Below are 21535 nucleotides of genomic sequence, written 5' to 3'. Positions count from 1 at the left end.
ACGTCCACAGCAGCAGAGATCCAGAGGAACCTACGAGACAAGGGAGCTCAGGGACTCCAGAAAGGTCTAAGAAAAGAAGAAGTGAGGGAGAGGAGAAGAAAGAAAAAGAGGAGAAGAAATGGTGATGGAATGACAGAAGGAAAGGAGGGGGATGAGAAAAGGAGACATAAAGGATGAAGAAACATGGAAAGAATGAAAGAAAGAAAGAAAGGAAAGGACAGAAAGTAAGGAAAAAGGAAAGAAAGAAGAGACAGTAAGAAAGAAGAAAGAAAGAAGAAGACAGAAAGAAAGAAAGAAGAAAAAGAAAGAAGGAAAGAAAGAAAGAAAGAAAGAAAGAAAGAAAGAAGGAAGGGAAGAACGAACGAACGAAAGAAAGGATGAATAACAGACCCCAAAAAAGGAATCTACAGCAGAGATCCAGAGGAACCTACGAGACAAGGGAGCTCAGGGACTCCAGAAAGGTCTATGGTTAGTAACTTTAATGGGACAGGAAGAGTTAAAGTGAGAGACAGGCAGAGAGAGGAGAGAGAGGGAAAGACAGGATCCCAGTGTGTCAGTCTAAGCTTATAGCTTCTGTTAACAGGCAGAAACCTCCAGCAGAACCAGACTCATGTTAGACACACATCTGCTGAGACCGTATTGGAGAGAGAGATTAGAGGGCTGCCCTCTTCAGCTGTCCAATCCTATCTCAGCAGATGTCTGTTCACCATCAGTCTGGTTCTGCTCGAGGTTTCTGCCTGTTAAAGGAAGTTTCCTGTACTGGATTCTGGAGGACAGACAGAGAAATGGATGCCTGCAGAAATATACTTTTAAAATGATGTTTAATGTGTGATGCTGCTTGGGTACAATGTAAGTGAAATGGGCTGTTTAGAAGAACAGGGGTGTTTTTACATCGTGGCTGCAGCAGAAAGCAGGAAGACACTGCGGTGGCTTCACTACGGTGAGCTCAAAGGGACAAAAAATATGATGTGTTTATTTCAGACTTTAATCCAAAATCAAAACTTAAAGACAAGACAAGCTGTAAAATAAAGACCCCTCTCTTTGTTCTCCTCAGGACGGGTGACGAAGATGAAGATGAGATGAAGATGTCTCAGTTTGACCTTCAGACTGAGCAGATGGACTCAGCAGGACCTGTGAGTGTGGTGATGTGTCAGGGACCCTCTCTGCTCTGCAATGAGACAGTGTGTGTGATGTGTTCAGGGACCATCTCTGCTCTGCAATGAGACAGTGTGTGTGTGATGTGTTTAGGGACCCTCTCTGCTCTGCAATGAGACAGTGTGTGTGTGTGATGTGTTCAGGGACCCTCTCTGCTCTGCAATGAGACAGTGTGTGTGTGATGTGTTCAGGGACCATCTCTGCTCTGTAATGAGACTGTGTGTGAAGCTGCAGTCAGCATGCTCAAAGAAAGTGTTGCAGTGTTTCCTCCTCAGCTCTGCAGACACCACACACACACACACACACACACACACACACACACACACACACACACACACACACACACTGTTGAGGGTTTGTTTGTGTGAACTTTGAAACACTTAAACAGTCCCGAGGAGGAGGAATGGGATCTCGTGTGAGTGGAAAATTCCTCTCTTTTCTCCACAGGAAACGGAGACCCATAACTCTGCCCCGTCAAAATAAAGTTGTTAAACTTTTAAACATTTCAGGGGGAGGAGAAGAAAGAAAGACAGATACAACATTTACTGACTTTGACTTTAATGAGGCAGATTGGATAGAAAAAACATTCACAGTCACGTGACAAACACATCAGGCTGTTAGATATCAGACACGTTACAAGAGTCAGACAACATCAGAGTTTGACTTTGGTTTGAAACCATCACACTGACTTCACTGTAGGAGCTCATTCCACCTCGCTCTGCAGGATTAAAGAGAGTATATTGATCATTCAGAGTTATAATGTTGGTTTATTATGATTAGTAGCTGCAGAATAAATACAATAAATAAATATTAAAAGGTTAAAGTCTCTTTAACAAACTGCAGGGTGAGCTCACGCTCTGAGTGTGTTTGTTTTGCATGTTGTTGAAGGTAAGGTGGGTGGGGTTAAGATAACAGCCTGTAAATCTGAACTCAACAATGACCCCAACCGGCTACAAACAAACGCACCATCATTAAGTCCAGGACTCTGAGGTCTAACAATCAATCTTTATTATTAACAAAGACCCAACATCAAGACTGGATCAGATCCAGTCCCATCTTACAGACAGGACTCAGTCTGATCTCATCTTAATCCACCATGAGCAGAGCACTTTGCAGCATTTAGCAAGTTACAGTGGCAAGGACAAACTTCCTTTAACAGGCAGAAACCTCCAGCAGGACCAGACTCATGTTAGACACATCTGCTGAGACCGTGCTGGAGAAAGACAGGCAGAGAAAAGAGACAGAGGCATCTTGCTAACAACACCAGCTATGAAAACCCTCAGACGGTCTCAGCAGATTGCTTACAGGAGTCTGGTCCTGCTGGAGGTTTCTGCCTGTTAAAGGAAGTTTGTCGTTGCCACTGATCCATTGAAAGCGTTCTTTTTTGTCTAGTACTAGCAAAAATGAGACGTAATGGGACCATTTGTAAGACAATATTTTTAGCAAGTTACAGTGGCAAGAACAAAGTTCCTTTAACAGGCAGAAACCTCCAGCAGGACAGACTCATGTTAGACACACATCTGCTGAGACCGTGTTGGAGAGGGATAGAGGGAGATGAAGAGAGAGAGAGAGAGATGATAGTGGGGAGACGGATAGCAGTAGTTGTAGCAGCTGGAGTCTGGGTCCACAGCAGCAGAGATCCAGAGGAACCTACGAGACAAGGGAGCTCAGGGACTCCAGAAAGGTTATGGTAGTAACTTTATGGACAAGATTTAAGTGGGACAGAGAGAAAGGAGAGGACGAGAGAGAGAGAGATGAGAGAGAGAGAGAGAGAGAGAGAGAGAGGAATCGATATGAAGACATAGCTCGTCAGCTCATCAACATAGTACTTCAGATGATTGGGACAAAACCAGTGAGGAGAAAATGCTATAAAATAAAGACACAAGTTTACAACTTTAAAGAAAGCAGGAGGAACAGACTCATAAAATGAAAGAGTGAAGAGTTAAAATAAAGAATGATATTATTAATGTATGTATTTTAAGCACCAACAGGTCATCTTTGAGTCTAAGTAGAGGTGGACGTTCATACCTGTGAGACATCCCCATGATCACGCTCTCCACCCCGCTCTGACTCGACTTGTCGATGATCGTCTTCAGAGCCGGGATCAGCGACTCGCATCCCTCCAGACCGAAGCGTTTCTCCGAAGACCACTTCCTCTGGAGGAACTCCTCAAACCTGTGAGCATACAGAATCAAACATCACCCTCCTGCTGTGTGTCTCATGCTTTCAAAGGAACAGGTGAGTTTAGAGAAGTGAAGAGCGACAGACTGACCTGGTGGCTCGGATCATTCGGGCCAGGAGAGTCCTCTTCTCCTCCAGACTGAACTGCATGATCCCCGGAGTCTCGAACTTCTTCCTGATCCACTGACACTGCTCCATGTCGTTGATGAACATGAACTCCACTCCGATGTGCTGACAGTAGGCCGTCTGTGAGACAGAGAGACGAGCTGCTGAATCTGAATCTCTGACTTCATCTCCACAAACACACAATCCTTATTCTTTAGAAGTGTTGAACGTGTTCTACCTCCAGGCGGCGTATGATCTCTCTGAGAGGCAGGGCGCTCTCATCGCCGCCGACGAAGGTCGTGGTGGGAAGGCGGAAGACTTTGTCCAGGTCGGACTCTGTCAGCCCGTAGGCGCCTGTCAGAAAAACAACAACACAACATCAACGTCAGGAAGACACCGAGCACACGTGCAGAGTCGTACAAACAGGATGCAGTTTTTATCAGGCTGCAGACACTGGATCCTACATTTCCCATGATGCAGTGTGCTCTCTTTAGGTGTGTTTTATGATGATGAGCACAAACTGATGACATCTCTGGGGTTACTTTCCCCGGCAGGTTACAGGCTGAGAAGACCTTGTAATGAAATAACCTCAGAGTCTTAAAGGGAACATTTCCTCGGTCTAATTGGTTCTTATTTTATCTCTAACTCCCGATGGAGGCCGGAGCTCTCTTACAATCTTTAAATTACTCTCTCTATCGGGGGCCTCGGGGCTCTGAACTAACCCGCCAAACAGGAACGAGCAGGTCTTCCTTTAAAACTCACAGGACGAGTTTTATTTTTAACTCTTTCCTTTTTTTAGTCCTCCTCTTATAGAGCTCTCAGGGAATGTTATAACCGCTTTCTGTTGAGTAAACATGGTAACTCGTTAATTTTTAGTGATCAAACAGTTTAATTTAAATCCCACAAATATTTGTTCATCCTTTAAAGGGGACATATCACGCTTTTTTCATCAACATATATTGGTCTAAGAGGTCCCCAAAACATGTCTTTAAAGTTTATGCTCAAAAAAACACTTTGAAATCAGATTTTGGTCTGCCTGAAAAGTCCTTTTCTTCATTCCTCATCAGAACAGTCTGTTTTCCCTCTGACCACGCCCCCTCCGGAAGTGGATGTGCCTCGGCTGTCCAGCACGTTGATCTAATGTTTACATGTTGGCTGAATATACACGGCTGCTCAGAGATCGCGTTACTTCAACCCTCTGAATCTGATCCAGAATCTGATCCTGACGGAGAGGCGCCTGCAGCAGGACCTTTCTGAACGATTGGTCACAGATTTAGTGTTTCTTGTTGTTTTATTTATCAGTATGTAGACGTGTGTCTTGGTACACAGCTACGAACATGTAGCTATGTGGCTATGCTAACTAGCGCTAGCACTTATCCATGATATATAAAAATCATCCACTAGATCTTCAAATCTGCAGACGTGGGGAGTCAAACCGACCTCTGCCAGAGAGGCAGCAGGACCTTTCTGAAGGATTGGACACAGATTTAGTGTTTCTTGTTGTTTTATTTGCAGTATGTCGACGTGTGTCTTGGTACACAGCTACAGCTACAGCTACGAACATGTAGCTATGTGGCTATGCTAACTAGCACTTATCCATGATAAATAAAAATCATCCACTAGATCTTCAAATCTGCAGACGTGGGGAGTAAAACCGACCTTTGTGTTTATTAAGACAGCCTACAACTAGCATGCCTCCCTCCTAAGCTCCTTGTTAGCACACATTTGTGCAGGTAATGAGAAACGGAGGGGGGATTCAGTATTATTTTATACAGTCTATGGGCTGAACAAGCTCCGAGCTCTGACTCCGTGACAGACCGGATATTGTTGTTACGTAACAAAAACACTGAAGTCTGAAACGGCTGGTTTCACACACATTTACAGAAAGGTGTAGAAATCAAAACAGGGGCAGAATGGATTTTTTTCATTCTCGGGGGGTTTGTAGACATGCCAGGGAAACATATTTCAGGTAGAGAACCATTAAAAAGTCAATTTTGCATGATATGTCACCTTTAAAACATGAGTCTTCTATCTAAAGGGTGTGTTGCGTGTTTGACTGTTAAAAAAAATGTTTTTTTTTGCATCTCAGCTGATCGACGATGTACCGTGTAATCAATCAATGAGTGGAGATGCTGACAGCTCCACATCCAGACACAAAACAAGAGCAAACTGCACAGAGCTGCAGAACATTTGGAGAGTGTTTGCACTAAAATATCATAAGGACAGTTTGTTTAGTGAATTAGACCCTGAGAGGAAAGAGACGGCTCAATGATGCACAAGTTTTGATGCTATCTATGATCCCCCCCACCTCAAGAGTTTTAGTTTTACTTTTTCGTATAAAGTTGTATTATTGACAATAACATAAACTTTTGTTTTTCTAGTTGTTTTATATTTAATATTCTGTTTAATGCTCATATTTATTATTTTAGTTTTTAATTATGTTGAATTTATTCCTAAACTTTCAACTATTCAGCTCCTTCACCTCTTTCAGGCTATCTCTTTTCACATATTCAACCCTTATACTTTTTGAATTATTCAACTTTATTTTAACTTTATTTTAACATTGAAACAGATGGGGCGGAATCTTCAAATCCACTTCAACTTCTTCAACATCTACAGCTCATAGCTTCAGCATACTTTCACTTATAGACTCCATTCAAACTTTAAACTGTTCACAAGACTTTCAGCTATCTACACTTGTTTCACTTTTTTGATACCTTTCACAGTTTCACAGATTTCACTGTTCAAAAATTCATAAAATTTCAGCTCTTCCCTCACTTTAACATTGGTGTGTATGGGGTGGAACTCTGGTGAGCAGAGTGAGAGGTTCAAATCTTAGAGTGGGCAGGCTGGGAAAACAATGGGACATGGCCTCTGAAAAAATTGCCAGAAAATCCACAAATTTCACTCCACATACACAAATAAGACATCAAAACGTTCCCTGTCTTCTCCTGCTTCTGTCAAAGAGGTAACCAAAGCAAAAGATTGTACCGTTGAGCCAGCAGGTCACCAACTGTCAGAGAAAGTCTCTCTGCTCGGCCATCTGCCGTAATGTTAAAAATTTCTGGAGGGCAGCAAAAGTTTCACCATACTTAACTCGCTGCCCTGACTACATTTCTGACTGTACAGACATGAAAAACACGTCACTGTGTTCATCAGAGTCTTTGGATGCTCACGGTTTGATCCTTTTTCTGATAGCTATTACGGTTATTGCATCGTGTGAGCATATGTAGACCCTAAATTCCCCAAGAATCCCATTCTTAATCAACTGTCACACAGCAGTTACACAGCTGGTCCTATCACCATGGCAACAATTAGTGACAGTTGGAGACAATGCTGACTCAGATGACCTCATCAGTTCCAACTGACACAAAGACATACACACACACACACATACACACACACACACACACACACACACACACACACACACACACACACACACACAGGTGATTCAGATGACCTCATCAGTGAGTGATAAACACAAGCACGCATGCACACACAAACACACACACACACACACACACACACACACACACACACACACACACACACACACACACACACACACACACACAGGTTAGACTTCCTTGGTTTGTCAAGCAGTTTTATAGGTGTTACTACTTCTACCACTTCTACTTTTTCCACTTCTACTTTTTCCACTCCTTCTACATTTTCCACTTCTACATTTTCCACTTCTACATTTTCCACTTCTACCTTTTCCACTCCTTCTACATTTTCCACTTCCTTTCTTTTTTCCACTCCTTTCACTTCTTCCACTTTTTCCACTTCTACTTCTTCTACGTCCACTAATTCAACTACTTCTACTACTCTTCCACATGTTCAGCTGTGTTTCACAGCTTTCAGCCTTCAGCTTCAGCATTTCGACGCATTTGCTTTCAGGAAATGCAACCTTTCTAGTTTTAATTTGCACTACACCAAGTGTCTCTGTCGCCACTCCCAAAAAAGGGGGCGGAGCTTTGTGTTTGGTGCAACCTACACTACCAGTCAAAAGTTTGTAAACACCTTCTCATTGAAGGGTTTGTATTTATTTAGATTATTGTAAACACTGTAGATTAATACTAAAGACATCAAAAATAAAAAATAAACATATATGGAATTATTTAATTTTTAAAAGTGTTAAACAAAGCAGAATATGTTTTATATTTTAGATTCTGTAAAGTAGCCCCCTTTTTCCATCAGGACAGCTTTGCACACTCTTGGTATTCTCTCAGTCCGCTTCATGAAGTGGTCTCCTGGAATGGTTTCTAATGAACATGAGCCTTGTCAAGAGTTCATTTGTAGAATGACTTGCCTTCTTAATGTGTTTGAGACCATCAGTTGTGTTGTTCAGAGGTAGGGTTAGCACACAGTGGATAGCCCTATTTGACTCCTGTTGTAATCCAGATTATGGCAAAACCAGATTATTTCATAGTTTTGATGTCTTCAGTATTAATCTACAATGTTTCAAATAATTAAAATAAATAAAAACCATTGAATGAGAAGGTGTGTCCAAACTTTTGACTGGTAGTGTACATGGAATGAAGAAGTGACCACCGAAGAGCCGTGCTTATCAGAATGACCGAGGAGTTATTCAAGATGACGGATCAGCTAGCTGCAAAACACGCTGCAAAAAAAAGTTGCAGCTAAAGGTTCAAACGTCAAACTTTGCAGCATCTGTGGGGCACCATGAATATTACTCTGACTACCTCCAAAAGGTTTGGTGTTTGCAGGAGAACTGTGGAGAGCAAAAGCAAGTGGAACGGCATCCCAACCCCTTATTGGCCGATGTATCTGGCTTTATAAATCTGAACCATGATGAATGTTACTCAGATGAGTCGCCTTGTAAGAGACCACACAGTACGACACGTAGCTGCAGGCAAACAGCAGAAGAGCAAACAGCACAGGGCTGAGGGGTTATTTGCTGCTTGAATGGTATGTCTATATTGTCAGGAGCATCCGAGACATTACAGGTGAGCGTGTGTTTATCTAATGCATTCGACGTCCTGGTTGCACCAAACAGAGATAAGACGATATGGAACAAACGAAGGGGGGGGAGAGGCTGCATCTGTTTGTACATCTCTGTCAGCAGAGTGAGCGTGGGGAGCTTCTGTGCTGAGGACGGGAGGTTTCCAATCCAATACGGCAGACTCAGCTCTATCTGTGTTACGTAAGAGGTCTTTAGACTTTCCTCCCCGGCTCTGTGAGACCACATAAAGACCACACAGTTGTCTTCTTTGATGGTCCAAAGTAGAGGCAGCGATCCAGGGCGGCAATCAAACAGAGTCCGCCTGCAATCTAATCACGCTAACATTTTAATGAAGCAGGCAGAGATAAGCCTGGATGAGTCCTGTTTGACCCCGCTGGACGCTGCGCAAAGGTTAGGAGGAGCCAACACACACACACACTCACACACACAGAACCGCCTTTCGAAGAAGCACAACGCTTGCAGCCTAATAATCTGTGTCAGTGCTTTCTCCAGACCTCTGAGAGCTTCAGGGAAAGCCATGCTGCAGAAATCACTGAGTTAAGCATGAAACACAGAAGAAGAAAGCTCACTGTGCCTCAGGTATCCAAAGATCACTCGACACCATTGTCTTCACTACAGTAAGCATTGTTTATGTCGTATCTATGGTGATAAAACAATCAGATGAAAGTCTCAACATCAACTCTGTGAAAGCCGAGTTGCTAAAGGCGTTTTTCGACCGGTGGACCCAGAGTCTAAATTTAGTTCAGGGGTAGATAATCTCCCCCCTAAAAAGCCCCTGCTAGGGGGGGTAGTACTTTTTAAAGGTCCCAGGACTTTCGGGGGGCGGGGCCTGCAATGCTGAATGTGTCTGATTGGTAGATTAACCTCAGTGTTTTTATTCCTCCCTCCGTCCACAATAACATCACACACATCTGTGATTCTCTTGATTTCTCTTTCTTTCATTAGTTTTTATTTGTTCTATCTTTTTTTGTATGTGTGTGTACTTTTCAAAAGAAGAAGCTGTGATTCTCCATGAACAACTTTTTTGCCAAATTTTTTTTTTCATTTTGTTTTTGCCAAAAAAAAAAATCTAAATTTTTTCTTCAAAATTTTAATTATTCAAAAAAAAAAATCAAAATTATTTTTTTCCCAAAAAAATTTTTGTCAAATTTTTTTTTTTGGGTCAATTTTTTTTTCAAATTTTCTTTTGTCAAAATTTATTTTTTCAAATTTTTTTTGTCAAATTTTTTTTGTCAAATTTTTTTTGTCAAATTTTTTTTGTCAAATTTTTTTTGTCAAATTTTTTTTTGTCAAATTTTTCCAAAAACCATTCACAGTCATTTTTTTTCATCTGTGATTCTCTTGATTTCTATTTCTTTCATTAGTTTTTATTTGTTCTATCTTTTTTGTATGTGTGTGTACTTTTCAAAAGAAGAAGCTGTGATTCTCTTGATTTAGCAGCTTGTAACAGTAGTCTTCTCTCAGCCCACCGTGAATGCATCTCTCCTCCTGGTGTTCCGGTTTTAAAAGTGACCCTGTAAACTGGAGACCTTCAGCTGAACGTGTCAGTGTTTGTGGAGTTTACACAGCTGTTGAAACACAGAGGGAGTTCCTGGGAATTCAAACTAGTTTAGTTTTTATTAAGATTTCAAAATATCCTCATCAGATATTGAATGATCGTCTAAAGACGTTTATGAGGGATGCATCCGGCTGAGAGTCTCCAGTTAACAGGGTCGCTGTTTAAACCAAAACACCGGCCGATCTCTGCGATCACGGCTTTTTGAGTTCAAAAGGATTTTAAAGCCGTGTTGAAACGTCTTTGCTACTCGCGCTTATCTCCTCTCACCTGTTGATTCAGTAAATCCATCTGTGATGAAATATAGCACCATCTAAAACAGACCAGCTGAGTCTCTTCATGCTAACAGGCTAACTGTTGTGTTGCTCAGAATGATACCTGCCTGTCTGTCTGCTTCTATGGTGTCATCTGTGATGAATGGTATCCCTCTTTGTGTGACTGCCCTCTACTGGTATTCATTCATTGCTTTTTCCATGTTTTTAACTGCAGGCACACTCACTTTTTCTCATGTTCTTCTGCTTTTGGAGCACAATTTCAAATTTGAGGAAAATGATTTTTTTCGACAGGCTCCGGGTCAACTTTTTTGTCAAATTTTTTTTGTCAATTTTTGTTTTTCAAATTTTTTTTTTTCAAATGGTTTTTTTTCAAAAACAAATTTTTCAGTATTTTTTTGTCACTTTTTTTTGTCACTTTTTTTTTTTCAAATTTTTTTGTCACATTATTTTTTCAAAATTTTTTTTTTATCAAATTTTTTCAAAAACCATTCACTGTCATTGTTTTTTCCATCTGTGATGAAATATAGCACCATGTAAAACAGCGCCAGCTGAGTCTCTTCATGCTAACAGGCTAACTGTTGTGTTGCTCATAATGATACCTGCCTGTCCGTCTGCTTCTATGGTGTCATCTGTGATGAATGGGAAAGAAAGAAAGGAAAAATGAATGAAAGAGAGAAAGAAAGAAGGAAGGAATGAAAAAAAAAGGAAGAAAGGAAAGAAGGAAAGGAAAAATGAATGAATGAAAGAAAAAGAGAAGAAAGGAATGAAAGGAAAAAGGAATAAACGAGAGAAAGAAAGAAGGAAGGAATGAAATAAAGAAAGAAAGAATGAAAGAAGGAAAAGAGAAATGAAAGGAATGAAAGAAGAAAAGAAAGAAAGAAAGAAAGAAAGAAAGAGACAACAATGGGGGCACAGGAACCTTTTAGTTCGGGGTAAAGTAGTTCTGGGGGCTAAAAGACCCAGGAACTCTTGGTCGAGTTGCACCTCAACAGGCTGAAAATGAACCAAACAGCAGCAGCCAGCATTAAAGCCCGACTGGCCTACCTCCAGAAGTCACCTCACACAGACGGTCTTTGTAACCAGAGGGCTCTGGTTGCACGGAGAGACACGAACACGGCAGGTTGAGTACCGCACAGAACTTCTCATTTATTCTTTTTGGGCATATTTGGAGCCCTGACAGCGGCGTATTGTTCGACCTCTGTGAACCTGAACGTCACCGGGACAAAGACGAACACGTGTGAACTGAACAATGACATAATAAACAGTGGAAGCGTCCTTTAACAGCTCAGAACAATCACCTGCTTTTGAACTCAGAGGCCAAAACTATTCATGAGGGGACAATGACAGTTTGCTGCAGGCATGCCTCACACACACAGAAACACACTCTTAGTAACTCTTGGCTTAGATTAGAAAGGAGAGATTATTACAGCTCAAGCTTTTGAATACACTGGCAGCCATAAAACATGTCGTCTTATCTTGTTTCTCTTCATGAAACAAAACTACATCTTGCAGACTGAGCTGATAAGTGAGCAGTTCACACATGTGCAAAGCTAATCTACAGTCTGATGTCTTCCTGCAGCTCTGTGAGGCTTCACCTTGAGCTACATGCTAACTCCAGTACGCCGACATGCTCACACTGTCAGCTACAACAGCTCTCTATAAAGCCCGCCGTGTTATCTCGTTCGCTCAGCTGCAATAACTTACTTTGCAGCACATCCTGATAAGAACACGAGGGCACACGGGAGAGAGAGCTCATGAATGAGACAAGATTAAATCAGTTATCTTACCCTCTAATGAGGAGTCTCAGCGAGGTGATTAATCACTCCTGAGGTAATGAGCCTCAATCAAACTACATTTAAGGTCAGCAGGTTGTGCAAGGTGACAGAAGAGGAGTTTCAGGACCATGCATTAAAGAAAACCGTAGAGGAATCTTGCAGCATCACTATTCATCAGCGGCACGTCTTTTAGAGACGCCCAAATAACACAACTCTCATTTGAGCCTGACTTTCTTGCAGGGGTGCAGGTATCGCAGAAAATATTAAATTCCTGCAGGTCTGACACTCATAATGTGGGAAAATCCTGAACATTTAAAATATATATTTTTTACAATGACTCCTTATGACACAGAGTGACTGTCTGCATGGCTAAAGACCCCACATCAGTCTGACACCGATGAACTCGGCTCCAAAACCCATCACACCCCGCTCACAGCCCCAGACTGAGAACCCTGGCAGGGGAGCTGGACCTCTGGCTTCACCCCTAACCCCAACACTGTCCCTAACCCTAACCCTATCCCTAATCCTAACCCTGTCTCTAACCCTGACCCGAACACTGTCCCTAACCCTAACCCTAACCCTAACCCTTATCCCAATCCTGTCCCTAACCCTAACCCTATCCCTAACCCTGTCTCTAACCCTGTCTCTAACCCTATCCCTAACCCTAACCCTAACCCTGTCTCTAACCCTGTCTCTAACCCTATCCCTAACCCTAACCCTAACCCTGTCTCTAACCCTGTCTCTAACCCTGTCTCTAACCCTATCCCTAACGCTAACCCTATCCCTAATCCTAACCCTTACCCTGTCTCTAACCCTGACCCTAACACTGTCCCTAATCCCAACCCAAACCCTTATCCCAATCCTGTCCCTAACCCTAACCCTGTCCCTAACCCCAACCCTGTCCCTAACCCTAACCCTATCCCTAATCCTAACCCTTACCCCGTCTCTAACCCTGACCCTAACACTGTCCCTAACCCTAACCCTATCCCTAACCCTAACCCTAACCCTGTCTCTAACCCTGACCCTAACACTGTCCCTAACCCCAACCCTAACCCTTATCCCAATCCTGTCCCTAACCCTAACCCTGTCCCTAACCCCAACCCTGTCCCTAACCCTAATCCCAACCCTGTCCCTTACCCCAACCCTATTCCGAACCCTAACCCCAACCCTTACCCTAACCCCAACCCTGTCCCTAACCCTGTCCCTAACCCCAACCCTGACCCTTACCCTTATCCCCATCCTGTCCCTAACCCTAACCCTGTCCCTAACCCCAACCCTGTCCCTAACCCTAATCCCAACCCTGTCCCTAACCCTAACCCTAACCCTGTCCCCTAACCCAAACTCCAACCCTGTCCCTAACCCCAACCCTATTCCGAACCCTAACCCCAACCCTTACCCTAACCCCAAACCCAACCCCAACCCTGTCCCCTAACCCCTAACTAAAATGTATTCGAGGAGCCCACCAAGGTATCGTCTGTGTGCTGATACTAGATCTTTAATACATGCTTCACTTTCTGGCCTGTCTCCTCCTCTCCACGTGTACTGAGGTTGTTGATGACACGAGAAGCTGTGAGCTTTAGGTTTAAGTCAAGTTAAACCACGTGGTGACCCCTCCTATAATAAACAGCAGTATTGTCCACCCTGGGTGGAGTAAGGCGAGTCAGTGGAAGTATACAAAAGAGAAGGAAGGCTGATGTTTGATGGGATCACTCAGGGTCAAAGAGTTGTCTGAAAGAGAAGAACAGGGATACAAACAAACGTGATCAGGTTTCAATTCCTCACCAACGTTCTGGAAACCGACGGCACACGGGGTGTCGTCGAAGTCAACACAGCTGATGTCCAGAGGGTCCAACTTGGCGATGTGATGACCTCGTACCTGCAGGCGGAGTGACACAGCAGCTCAGTGTTTGTGTGTGACAGGTCAGCGTTTATCAGCAGAAGCTCTGTGAACCGTTGACCACTTTCTGAACGATTTCTCAACAAGTGTGCGCTTCTGAGCGAGAAGCCGGGACGCTTCGAATGAACGAAAGGTCAAAGGTCGTGTGGCAGCTGATAACAGAGAGGGGACTGGGAGTGTCTCCAGGTCATTAACTCAACACCGAACAAGCAATCACTCACAATTTACAGCCTGGAACTGAAAGTGAATTCTATGACACTACATTGGGAATTATGAATAAGAGCAGTCTCGGCGATGCTTTGCCATTATGTCTCTCTGAGCTTAATTATCAAACTTTCTTTCTTCCCCTGATCGTCTCAGTGATCTTAGTGATGTCATACTTCCTGTCTCTCTTGACCTGTCCTTTCACAATAAAAGCAGAAAGCCTATTATTCCAATTCGGGGAACCCATCTGCAACCATCGCCCAAGGACAGCAGATGATCTGCCTCTGGGAATGGATGCCAACTTCTCCATAATTCCAGTGAAGCAAGAAGTTTGTGTTAAAAGGCTTCAAGCCGAGACTTCCTTTCCTGTGCGGCGTTTATGTCTGCAAATAAACGCCATTATTTCTTGGTTTGTTAGATCCCTTGGAGGAGCGCTGCTTCATCTGATTCTGGTGAGTCTCAGAGTCTCATTATTTAAGAACATGACTCAGATGCTTTGAATTAAAGGGTCTTCAGTGTGCTAAATTATCCTTATCATGATTTAGATTCGTAAAAAGTAGAAAAACAAGCAGGCTTTGTCAAGAAAGACAACTTTTAAAATGCTCAAATGGAGGCCGGGTTGCTGATGCATTCCAGGAAGTCAGGAAATCTAAACATTAAAAATGGCAACGCTGAGCTCCATCAGGAGAAAACGCAGCAGAGAGCGGATATGTTGACGCCATTTATACCTAATGAGACGCAAAATGGAGCCAGACAACATTTAGAGCAGGTTTCCTCTTAGGCCTGATGGGCGTAATACATGTTGAGAACCGAGCCTTCGTGTACCATCAATCCACCTCTTATCTCACTCAGTGTGGTCACATATTCTACCCTCACACTGCAGGAGAAAGTGACCAAGACCTGAGATTTTATGACAGCTTTAACACCACAACTCTCATGAAATCTGATCTTTTCAAATCAGATCAGGACCAGCTTCATACGAGGTCAGATACATCAGATACAGGTCGAGTCTTGTCTTTGACGTCACTCTTGAGCAACACTGGAAAAGACTGCATCTAAAACTTGACGTGAACACCTGCAGTGAGGAGGTCGCCACAAAGTTGAGTCATGTGACCGAGGTTTCCCCTTCTGTAATCACTGAATCAAGGATCCTCCTCCTCCTCCTCTCCTCATCCATGTTGTCTTTCTGGTCCTCTGAAAACCTCTGACCTGTTGACTCCAGGCCTGGCTCCGCTCATCATGACTTTGGTTTGTTGTTGTAGTTAAGTGAAATACGATCTGGTGATAACACAGAGTGTTTTATTCTGAAAATTAACCGGATGTTTTCATTTTGTTTTGGTGAAACCTGACTTCCTGTCCCGCTCCATCTGCTCTGTTGCGATTGATGCGTCGTGCTCCGGCATCCGGCAACAAATAGAAGTCTTGTGAGCGGATCCAGTGGAAGTTAACACATTGACTAGAATAGAAACCTATCAGATCAGGAGCTGTGACGGATTGGAGACGGATCTGGGGGAATTAGACCATTGGCTGCTATTAATGCAGATATCGTCCTCAGATTACAGCTGATGGGAGCCAGGATACCATTGTGCTGGATTGTGTTCCTCCTGCTTTTGCTCTCCATACAGACTGTTTTTCCTGCAGACACCAAAGCCTACTGACACCTGATTGGAAAATCCATGTTGCATCGAGCAGATAAGGATGTTTATTTGTCATGGTGTTAAAGATAACCTCCAGGAAACACATGATGAGGCTTTTAGAGTCCATCTTTCCCACCAGATAATCTATTGTTTGCTTTTGTTTGTCCTTATCATGTCACTGTCGGACACTTGGTGCTGAAACTAGAGAACTGAAGATAAATCCTCGAACGTACTTGATGTCATCTTCTACAAATGTAAACACAAACCTTATAATACTGGGCTGGCACTTCCCTCAGGTGTGTTTGTGTCTTACCTGATATGCTCGTATGAGCAACTGCACAGCTAGATGATCCTCCACCAGCTTCTCCACGTTGGGCTGAGCTCCCACCAGAGCCTGAGAGGTCCCACCGAAGAGGGGCGGGCTCTGATAGGCCGAACCTGGAGGAGCTCCGGCGTTTGCGTTACGGAAAAATACATCCCAGGACTGCGGGGAGACAAATGAGACGAGTTATTCAACATGTTAGACGCCTATGTTAGCATAATAGCATCCTGTAGTTATTTCTGTCTGAGGAAAACTTTGGTCTCCACCACCAAGATGAGTTATTCAAACCTCACACTCCCATCCCTTTAACCGTGTCACTCATGCTGCTATAATAAACCCTCTTTCACTTGTGTTTGACCTTGTGTCTCACTTCCACACCACAGAGGAGAGTGATTGGATTATCCCCGTGAGAGGATTTGGAGATTAAACGTAAAGGAAGCTTCAACACATCCTCCTCTGTGGTGGCTTAAAGGTACAGTGACACACACACAACAGTTTTACTACAACTGACAGATGTCAACACTTGGCAGCGTGATTACACACAAACAGATAATGACGGTGTGACCTGGTGGAAACATGACAGAAGATAAACAATCCTCAAACTGGCGAGTGTGCTATCTCTTAAATTCTGTGTTTGACATTTTAATGACGTCTCTTAAAGCCGAGGGTTCCAGATTTATACACTGGTTTGTGGATTTTTATCAAGTTAATGATTGTTAATCTGAGTTTGTTCTACTGGGCAGCAGAAAAGCAAAGTTTAATGCTCCACATAAGTCCTACAGTGAGATTTGTTTATAAGAGCAGCACTGGGCATGATTCATTATGAGAGGCGCTGTAAAACCATAGAAGTTAACTTGCTCCTGCTGACCTACAAACCCATTTTCATATCCTCCCGGCCGTTTAATTGGGACATCAAACTGTTAGCTGGATTTCCTCGTCTTATATCAAAGGTGTTGATTTCAGCCATATTGGAAATGCTGAACACAACCTAACTTCATCTGAGCTAGTGTGAGGTAAAGAGGCGGGACTTAAGCCTTTATGCTCACAGCTACAGGGTAACCACCTGTCAATCAAGTCAGCTATGTCCTTATAAGGGATGGCCATTTCAAGACAAAATACTATTCCATAATCATTGACATCTATTCAACGATTATTCGAATAATCACTCAGACACTAATGCGTTTCGCAAACAGCTTTAAGACGCTCTGACGCCACCGTCTGGCGGGAATACCGAAAAATTGTACTTCTAAATTGAGAAAATATTAGAAGTAACTCTTCGATTTTTACAAAGTAAATGAATATTTGATAATCATTGTTTTTTCCATTGGAAAACTTGTGATCTCAATATCTTTGAAATTACCGTTTAAGCAAGTTTAATGTCTCAGATCAGGCAAAAAATAAACCTAAATGTAGATTTTAAGGTTCAGGTATGTCAGGAAATACATTTGATAAAGTAAACTTTCATTGAAGAGGTAGATACAACCGTTAGTTTAATAAAAAGGCTATATTGGGGTTTTACTGTATGTATTTTTGTTTTTTTTATCATCATGTTTGAGGCTCTAAAGTGCTGCTCTGTTATTACATTTAATAAATAAAGTACTGTACAGTTATCTAGTCCTCTTTATCTGGACACACTGAGACACTAATGCCATGTTTCCACTGCAGGAACTTTCCCCAGGGACCAGGAACCAACGTGGGAACATACTAAGGACAAGGAGTCTAACCCATAGACTGTATAAATAATGGACGTAGTATCCGTGATGTCACACATCTGTTTCTGAAGCGCTGTTTTGAGGCCAATTTGCGGCGGCGGCCATATTGCTGCTGTTGAGCGATTGTGACGTAAAGAGGCGCGGCTTTGAGCCTCCTCGCCTACAGCTACAGTGTTCCCGCCTGTCAGTCAAGTCAGTCATGTCCTTATTTGGGCAAAACTCATAAATTTAATATCTTCAAACTGCAGCGTTATGAAAAAATTCACCCCCTGTTAGAGAATGAGCTATCCAGACTCCACTCAGCTGTAAACATGTTTATTTCTGCTGTAAAGATCGGCTTCTTTGAATGGGTGTGTATGTGGTTTCCGGTACTTCCGGAACCAGCCTCTGGTGGACACTCGAGGAACTGCAGTTTTTAGCACTTCCGCATTGGACGCATATTTCTAGACTGGAGGTTGCCGCTTGATCTAAACTCAGAAAGTATGAAAGGATGTGTGTATGCCTCAATCTATCAACCATCAGCAGAAGCCCCCTCAACAAATAGGCTTCTAAAAAAAGAGATAATACGATTTTCTTGGTTTTATGTGACTCCTTAGGTGAAGTCATTCAGTCCCCTCCACTCCTGTCATTCCCTTAGGCTCTCCAGTCTGCTCCTGTGCTGCTCCACTATTCAAACACACATAAGCAAACACACAAACACGTACAGTACAAAGAAGTCTGATTCTACCTTTACCCTCCTTCATTCAGAATCTGTTAACAGTTCAGGCCCAGTGTTTGTCTTTTTGAGGCCTTCAGGAAGAAGGTGAAGGTGCACAGACACACACAGAGCAAGGAGGTGATCTGACTCTGGGTCCATCCTAAAGACCTGATCCAAAGGGGACTATATTATAATGGTCAAGCCCCCAGACAACAGCCAATCAGCCTCCTTGATACAATCCTGTGTTGTCAAAGATTCAGAGCTGTACAGTAATGTTTCATACCTTGTGCACGCTCTTGGGATTCTCCAGCCACGCATAGTACATCTCCTCCACATAGTTGGAGCTGGTTCCATTAAGAAAAGGCTCAGAGGCCACTGATGTGTTCAGGCGCCTCACAGGCTGCAACGTCCTTAAACCTCCTTTGGTCCCCACCAGTCTGTGCTGGGACCGGTTCTGGGCTGTCTGAGCAGCCGTTAAAGGCCGAAGCCTTGACACCGTAGTCCTTAAGCGGTGCATGGCTGCACAGGTCAGCCACAGTTCCTCTTGTTCCCTCCCTTCCTGGAAGAACTGACCTCCCAGACTTCTCGTCAGCTGCACCACTTCCTCTTCTTATCCAGCTGAACCAGTGAGGCTGGTTTCTCCCAGAGCTCCAGGTCCTTCTGCCCTGCGTACCGTACTCTGGATCCTGTTGGGTGTAGATAATACATTTTTGAATAAGATGTGCATATTTGGAGAAACAGGGTGGATTTACATTGTTTTGAGTCTATCCTGGGTGTCATGTTGATTAAGCTCTAAATAGGTTACCTAAATTAAATCCATGCTATAATAAAGAAGACTCAATCAAGTCATTGAGACCATAAAAGTCTTAGTAAAACATTTACAGAGTCTGTTAATCAACTGATAAAGAGGTTTCGCTTTTAAAACAATGAGCTAAGTCCACATCTTATATGTATACGTGTCTATTTCGATAACAAGCAGCAACTTCAGGGCAGAAAAAATTAAGCCAATGCAGTTCCTTGAGTGTCCACTAGAGGCTGGCTCCGGAAGCATCAGAAACCACATACACACCCATTCAAAAAAGCCGATCTTTACAGCAGAAATAAACATGTTTACAGCCTGGTTAAAAAAACAAGTGTAGTCTGAATTACTCATTTCTTGATTAGTTTGTGAGTTCCAATATGGCCGCCGCCGCCGTTTGGCTTCAAAACAGCGCTTCAGAAACAGACAGGTGCCGCCCTGGATGCTACGTCCATTATTATACAGTCTATCATTCATAACCAAACAAGAACAAGTTACTTTTTTAGAGGTAACTAAGTTTAGACCAGAGACTGTATAATTAATCAGCGTAGTATCCGTGTTGTCACCCATTTTCTGAGGCACTGTTTTGAAGCCAATCGGCGGCGGCCATATTGGAAATGCTGAACACAGCCTAACTTCTGTTGAGCGAGTGTGACGTAAAGGAGGCGGGCTTTGAGCCTCCCAGGCTAACAGCTACAGTGTTCCCGCCTGTCAATCAAGTCAGTCATGTCCTTATTTGGGCATAAAACAATCCCCCCCTCGCACAGTGTGTGCCGATAGAGAAATTAGCTATTCGGACTAGCTTGGTTTAGACCAAGCAGCAACCTCCGGTCTAAAAATATGAGTCCAATGCTGAAATGCTAAAAACTGCAGTTCCTCGAGTGTCCACCAGAGGCTGGCTCAGGAAGAAGAGAAAACCACATACACACCAATTCAAAGAAGCCGATCTTTACAGCAGAAATAAACATGTTTACATCCTGGTTCAAAAGACGAGTGTAGTCTGGATAGCGGGGGGGTGATTTCAAAGATATTGAGATTACGAGTCTTCCAATGACAGGCACAGCTGACTTGATTGACAGGCGGGAACACTGTAGCTGTTGGCGAGGAGGCTCAAAGCCCCGCCTCTTTACGTCACAATCGCTCCACAGCAGCAATACGGCCGCCGCCGACAATTGGATTCAAAACAGCGCTTCAGAAACCGAAGTATGACGCCATGGATACTATTCATTATCTATACAGTCTATGGTTTACACCCCTTGTCCCTAGTATGTTCCCACATTGGTTCCTGGTCCCTGGGGAAAGTTCCTGCAGTGGAAACATGGCATTAGTTTTCAATGTGTCCAGATAAAGAGGACTAGATAACTGTACAGTACTTTATTTAATGTAATAACAGAGCAGCACTTTAGAGCCTCAAACATGTTAAACTAACCAAAAATACATAAAGTAAACCCCCAATATAGCCTTTTTATTTAACACTAAAGGTTGTATCCACCACTTTAATGAAAGTTAACTTTGTCAAAAATATTTCCTGACATACCTGAACCTTAAAATCTACCTTTAAGTTTATTTTAAGACAAATTCAAAACATTAAACTCGCTTAAAACGTGACATTTCGAGATTTCCCGAGACCGTTTGAACAGAAGAGTCCTCACAACACCAGAAACACACACTCAAACACAGACCGTGGAGCAGCTCCTAAAAACACTTTACTGTTTTTAAACTCACCTGAGACTTCACCTTCACCTGTTCCTCCCTCAGCCTGTGGTTACTCTTCCTCTTCTTCTTCTTCAGCTGCTCGGAGGACTTGTTGTCGCTCACGCTGCTTCCCTCCACAGACTCTCTCTCCTGAAGTGAGAGATAACTGCAGCTCTCTCTCTCTCTCTCTCTCTCTCTCTCTCTCTCTCTCTCTCTCTCTCTCTCTCTCTCTCTCTCTCTGTGTGTGTGTGTGTGTGTGTTTGTGTGTGTGTGTGCGTGTGTGGGTCTGTGCGCGTGTGTGTGTGCGAGCTGTCAGCTGAGGGAGACCCAGCTGAGAGGAGTGTGTGACACGCGCGCGCAGGTCTCTGTCTAATCAGGCCGGTGCTGATCTGCGTCATGACGTCGTGACGTCAGATCTGAACGTCAGAAAACATGATAGGGAGGAAAAGGGGAATAAGAAACACTTACTTTTACTCTGTTTAACTAATTTTAATGATAAGAAAATCACTTTTCCAAAAAATAAAAGTGATTTTAGA

At 43.1% G+C, this 21535-nt stretch overlaps 1 protein-coding gene across 1 annotated transcript; it reads right to left on the bottom strand.

Moving 5' to 3' along the window:
• Positions 1-1845: 1845 nt before the first annotated feature.
• LOC117831456 (2-oxoglutarate dehydrogenase, mitochondrial-like) lies at positions 1846-21185 on the bottom strand. Its single transcript, XM_034710164.1, has 8 exons — positions 21030-21185; positions 18789-19191; positions 16088-16258; positions 13819-13912; positions 3680-3795; positions 3428-3582; positions 3184-3330; positions 1846-1873 (listed from the first exon to the last, which is right to left on the bottom strand). The coding sequence occupies exons 2-8, from the start codon at positions 19020-19022 to the stop codon at positions 1846-1848; spliced, it is 945 nt and encodes a 314-aa protein (XP_034566055.1). The 5' UTR covers positions 19023-19191; positions 21030-21185.
• Positions 21186-21535: the final 350 nt, after the last annotated feature.

The sequence above is a fragment of the Notolabrus celidotus genome, chromosome 19, assembly GCF_009762535.1.
Source record: "Notolabrus celidotus isolate fNotCel1 chromosome 19, fNotCel1.pri, whole genome shotgun sequence".
Classification (NCBI taxonomy): Eukaryota; Metazoa; Chordata; class Actinopteri; order Labriformes; family Labridae; genus Notolabrus; species Notolabrus celidotus.
This window is presented reverse-complemented; position numbering and strand designations above follow the sequence as displayed.

What these genes read in the sequence shown, in the direction of transcription:
- LOC117831456 (XM_034710164.1), bottom strand. Translation starts at nt 19,022, where the DNA reads ATGCACCGCTTAAGGACTACGGTGTCAAGGCTTCGGCCTTTAACGGCT. An exon ending in TGCTCATACGAGCATATCAG is followed by an intron (nt 13,913 to 16,087) that starts GTAAGACACAAA and finishes CTCCGCCTGCAG; the next exon opens with GTACGAGGTCATCACATCGC. An exon ending in ATCATGGGGATGTCTCACAG is followed by an intron (nt 1,874 to 3,183) that starts GTATGAACGTCC and finishes TTAATCCTGCAG; the next exon opens with AGCGAGGTGGAATGAGCTCC.